At 38.9% G+C, this 5,849-nt stretch overlaps 1 protein-coding gene across 1 annotated transcript; it reads right to left on the bottom strand.

Annotated features, from left to right (window-relative positions):
- Positions 1-1,461: 1,461 nt before the first annotated feature.
- tmem30b (transmembrane protein 30B) lies at positions 1,462-5,747 on the bottom strand. Its single transcript, XM_044375085.1, has 8 exons — positions 5,415-5,747; positions 4,764-4,962; positions 4,398-4,505; positions 4,169-4,276; positions 3,958-4,048; positions 3,735-3,872; positions 3,405-3,611; positions 1,462-2,532 (listed from the first exon to the last, which is right to left on the bottom strand). Exons 2-8 carry the CDS (start codon positions 4,950-4,952, stop codon positions 2,354-2,356), a joined length of 1,020 nt encoding a protein of 339 aa, XP_044231020.1. The 5' UTR covers positions 4,953-4,962; positions 5,415-5,747; the 3' UTR covers positions 1,462-2,353.
- Positions 5,748-5,849: the final 102 nt, after the last annotated feature.

The following is a 5,849-nucleotide window of genomic DNA, read 5'->3' as shown; positions in this document are numbered from 1 at the left end:
GTGGCAGTCAGATTTATTTACGCAATGGATTGTGGTACTTGAGGTTCAAAGGGTTCGTGTTCCAGTAGATAATTACCGCCAAAAACTACATTACCCACAATGCAGCTGAGCGAATCAGATTTTTTTTCTCTCTTTGTTTTAACCGTGTATGACAGCTAGAGGGAGAAAGGGAGTTGTCTCCAATGATGCAGCTAAAATCTAACAACAAAGCTAACAGCAATGCAAAGTGATAAATCTTTAATAATAGTATTAATAATAATAACTGCTGTAAGCTAATGGCAACCTCTCTCACAATTTATCTGACTTATGCATAATGCATAATAACTGTACTTGTTTCGCTATGCATCTTATCAGTTGTTATATTTATTACTTCTGCATTTCGTTTAAAAATTAACCTAACCATCCAGACAAATAAATAATAAAAGCGGCATGAACATGAGTCAGCTGTGAAAGAGCAGACAAGATATAAATGTTCCATTGTTTGATGGCTACAAAGGCACTGAAGCTTGACCTTAAACCATGGGTCCACAATTTTTCAGTCTTTCTTAAAACAATAGTCAGGTGCCCAAGTGAACATTGAAATAGGTTATTCTTGCCATAATCATTCCTCCTGTTCATACTGGACATTAGAAGATGCACTCATAATGTACTAACAACGTAAGTGAGCGTGGGGGGGGGGCAAAATCCACAAGCCTCCTGTGCAAAAATGTATTTAAAAGGTGAAGCTAATATGAAGTTTCAGCTGTCCAAATAAGTCAAATAAGGTCAGTATCTTTCAATGTTACAGTCTTTTTAGTGCCAAAGTCCCTGTTTTTGTTAATATACTTCCATCACACTTCAACAGGGAAACACTGTATTATATATAAACACAAAGTATTTTATGCTGAGAATTTTATGCTAAAAAGACTGTAAATTTGGTAGATATCCACTTGATGTGACTAACTCAGACTGCTGAAGCCTCATATAAGCTTCATTCTACTTAAATACATTTTTGCACAAAATGACTGCGTGGATACACTGTTGATTTTGGCCCCCATCACTTACATTGAAAGTACATTTGAAGGGGATCATTTTATCGCCAATATGAACAGAAGGAATGATTACAGCAAGGAAAACCTCTTTCAGTGTTCATATGGGCACCTGACTGTTGTTTTAAGACAGGCTTGAAAAAAATGTGAACCTATCCCTTAAAGCTAAGGTATTAAATGGCCAGGACCCAATGAAAACATGATGAATTTGTGAATAAAATTGGATTATGGTAAATGGAATTGGAGTTTTGGGGAAGGTCTATACTGAATGCTGTCATAGATATGTAAAACTGTAGATTAGAAACTCAAAAGTCACAGTTAAGGAGTGATAGGCCTATAGAGGTTAAAAACTGACTGACAGAGGAAACCACACATTTAAATAGAATCCAGAAGAAATGTCCTAATATGACGAGAGGAACCTCAAGCTGCAGCATGGTTTTTGTGTTGTTTTATTATATAAATATTAACATGAAGTAAAATCTCAGAAACAAACAGTTAAAACTGAAACATAGAAGTTCCTAAAATATGAGCTTGTATAGCTTGTACACCAGATCCCTGAGTAAGAACAGTATATTCCCGATTTTTACAGCATTCATTTTCAAGTTATGTTACACATTTCACACACTTCCAATGTAACTTGTTGCTGAGTGTCAAATGGCTTAATGGCTTTGATACTATTACTGACCCTGCTATATCCAAGTATTGTAAAATAATAATAAAAAAAAAACCCAACAAAGAGTGCCTTTACAAGGAGCCTAAGCTGTATGTCTCTTTGTCTGCCAAATATCAGCCTGAGCACTTTGCATATCCATTCTACTTTCACTCTACCTCTACCTCCCATAGATATATTTACAACAGGATTAAAATACATTATCAATATGATTTCGGACTTGGCTTATGAGCAACGTTACTCCACTAATGGTCATTTAAATATGAGATACCAGCAAGAGGCATTATTTAAAGCTGTTCCATGGAAGTTAGCTGACTTTGTTGTGTTTTGCACTCAGAGGAGCCCAATTTCATAGATGTGCTTGCAGACAAATACATATACTGCAAGAATATCATCTCACAGTGTTCACAAAGCTATTTTGCAGTCAATGGGGAAACTCCAGAAGAGTCCTGCCTCACAAAATGACAGCAGGCTTCTGCTGCACCTGAGGAGACGATCTTCATGTCCAGAATAACAAATGTGAATTCAGTTCATTGATTGATTCTAGCTGTGAGCACTGAACTCTGTGTTCACCATCTGATTAAGTAAAAAAAAAAAAAAAAAAGTTGATAGAGAAAATAAATACCCCATTCAACCACAGTTCGTGAACAAGAACTCATTCCTCCTCAGGGAATTTGAATTTAGCATAGACGATGAGCATGACTATGGACATGAAGACACACAACGAGCCAATCACGAGGTAGGCAATGCCCAGGAACTCATTCTTGCCACCCATCCAGGACACGTTGCTAAACACCACCTTCTTTCTGCCATCGAAGCTCAGGACAGGATAGTCTGGGGGACAAAGTGTTAAGGATATACACCAAGAATGTAGATACAGAGAATAATGACCTCATGATAATACTTTAAAGTATTTTTTCTAGGAATTAAAAAAAAAAACATCCAAAAAGCTAAAACTGTCTCACTTGCATTGGGAAATGGTCAACAACAATATGATTTGATGATGTAGTAAGCGATTTAAACTTCAATCAATCACGTGATAAATCATTTACCTAGCTCATTCACCTACTTCAGAAAATGTGCATGGTTTCTTTTTCACCTCAAGAACTCCTAAGTCATTGTGTTCATGCTGCCAGTTAAAAACAGAACCACACCCAACCTGTAAAACAAGTTAGACTAAGGCGCTGTTGATGAAGTAACATGACACCAAGCATGTGTCCATTTCAATGGTTAGGTGGAGCTTTGTAAATCTCCTCATACTGTATGAATAAAACAGTGGGAAACTGTTTAAACCATGCCACTTTTACATGTATAAAATGATCAGTGGAGTATAATATTTATCATAAAGACTTATATGCTATATACTCTCCGCAGCTAATGGTATAACTGTGTCATATAACCGTGTGAAGAGGACACACTTTGTGATATATTTGTATAGTTCATCATCCCTTCTTCTTTGTTCATAATTGACCAAAATTCAATTACTTTACTCAATCTACAATACTTACATCTTACTTGCCTGCATGCATGTCTTGATTCAACACTAAAGATATATGTGAGAATGATCTAAGTCATACCCGTCTTTAATTGTTTTGATGGTACCTTTGCTATTGTTTTGGCATCACTGACAGCTGCTGCTGTCTCTCAGCACTACTGAAAGGTCTGTGACAAGCAGAAAAGTTAATGCATACATATAAAAAGGATACTGTAGGCAATTTTGAGGGAGTAGTTTCCAGCTGGCAGGCCCTCTGCGTAATCCCCCTCTGTGATTCGTCGATACAGTTTTCTGAAATCTGGCAAGGCAGACCTTCTCATCCACACCAGGAAATCTTGATTGATGAAGCCGTTGTTAGCAGGGTCTGAGGGGTCCAACTCATAAACAGGTTTGGACCAAAATATGGGTTTCACTGTACCTGCAAGTCAAACTTTTAATCAGCTTTGACAATTCCCAAACATTAAGGTAGGTGATTTGCAATTTCACAATACTCAACCAAACAACAGGAGCAAGTTACAGTAAATTGAAGCAAAGAAAGTACCATTGAACGCGTTCTTCAGAGGTGTGATGGAAGGGTTTCTGTATTTGATGTTGTAGTCTGTCCACCAAGCAATCCCTTTTCCATCTAAGGGCACCAGCTTCTCTGCACCATTCACGATCCGATACAGCTTGAAGGTGTCTTCCAAAAACACAAGAATTAATACCCCTTAAGCACAGCAATTAAACTTAATTCCAAATTCACCATTTTAGATGCCCTCACATACCATTGAACATGCTGTTTGCTACTGATCCACAAGGTACAATTGGTGTATTCTTGCTGTCATACTCATAGGGAGCGCAGGTGTCACTAGGACTCTAGAAGAAAGACAGAAAAACAGTGTTGTCATTGCTGAAACAAAATACGTCTAACCCATGGAATATGTTGGTTTTTTTTACCTTACTGTTTTTCCCCAATATCCTATGTTGTTAGCTTACCGTAAAGTATTCCAGGTCTCCAGACAGCTGGTTATCATCTTTGGACACACCATACCTCCTGTAGTTCTGGAAGTAGTTGGATAAACCATAATAAAAGAATACTGGCCCCTGTCCAAGACAACAGAATCACAAAAACACAGCCAAGGGTCAGAGGAAGGGTCAGAGTTCAACTTGATATAAATTAAAAAGTCCTGTTTGTGTTTGTGTGTGTGTAAAGCTCCGTTGTCACCTTAAACAGGCTGTTGATGCTGAAGTTCAGCTGGCACTTACAGTTCTTCAAGTTTGGGTCAGAGCACTTAAAGCATGGTGAGTTTTGCTCAACCCCGGTGTAGTCAATCTGCGTGGAAGAGAACAAGAAAGATGATTAAATATTGATCAGTACAACACCTATCTCCATAACTTGTCACTGACACCACACCTCTTTAAACTCAAAGGTATGATATCACTTACAAGCAACAAGTCTGTGAGGAGATAGCAGTGCCAGTTGCATGCATTGGACCATTTTTCATCCTCTCTCTTTTTGCCTGTGACATCTGACCCTTGATTCTTAGCATGGCACCAGACTGGTTTATGCTTTCAGTGCTCACAATCATACCTCCAACACTTGAATACTCCTTGAAGTGACAAAGAGAGCGACGCCAATGCCAATGAATGCCAGACCAATGATGACAAACCCTGGGATGACAATGCCGGCAGAGAGCATGGGCTGCCAGGCTGGAAGCCTCTGCTGAGTGAAGGCGGTGTTGTCAGGCCGGTTGACTGTCTCTTGCTCGTGCTTCACCATTTTCTTGGTTCTGTAGGATGGATTGTTAATCAGCTCACTAGTTTGTACTCATTCATATTGTGTGCTGTATCTTAAGTCAAGTGTATTGCCTAATGACCATGGCAAACATATGAAACAATATGTGTGGCCTAGATAAATCATTTTTTCTTTTCCCTGCTCTGGCACTAAAGACTTCATTTATTTCACTAAAAGTGCCTTATTCTCGTTTTGAGTTGCAGAAAGCTGCCAACAATTACCATTTCTTATTTACAACACAATATAGCCCTCCCCGCCCTAAAAGGCTTCATATCATAGGCAAAATCTAGAAACTTAACTGCAGCAACACCCAGATAAACCGAAAACAAACACAGTCCAGAGAATTGACTTTACACCCACTTAAAAACTCACTGGTTAGGAGAAATAGTTATATAGAGGTACACGTGTATATTTGCGATTTACATCTGGATTTTAGATATGACTTACATGCGGTCGGCTCAAAATGGAGAAACAAAGGAGTCACCAACACGTCGCTATGCTTCCCTGAGAAGTAGGCGCGACGGAGCAGATCACCTTTACCTGTCTGCCCCCACATCACCAGCCCATCCTGTTTGTCTCCCTTGCTGACGTCAGTTTGTCTGCGGGGCTGAGAAACACCGATCTGGGATCAGTTTGGTCGTTTCTCCACAAATAAGCAGGGAGGAAACGCTGAATCCCGGTCAGAAAAAACACAATTTAAACCCAGATTACTTCCCAGTTTTTTTTCTATAAAACAGTGCAGATATGTGTTTGAGATACATTATTTACGACTAGAAAAAACCGATCCATTGCGGCAGTTTTATAAGCAATAAATCCCCGCCTTCTTTTGAATTGACAGTTATTTCAACCAATCATCGCACAGCGTGGGATTGGGTAACATTT

The sequence above is a fragment of the Thunnus albacares genome, chromosome 15 (assembly GCF_914725855.1).
Source record: "Thunnus albacares chromosome 15, fThuAlb1.1, whole genome shotgun sequence".
NCBI classification, from domain to species: domain Eukaryota; kingdom Metazoa; phylum Chordata; class Actinopteri; order Scombriformes; family Scombridae; genus Thunnus; species Thunnus albacares.
This window is presented reverse-complemented; position numbering and strand designations above follow the sequence as displayed.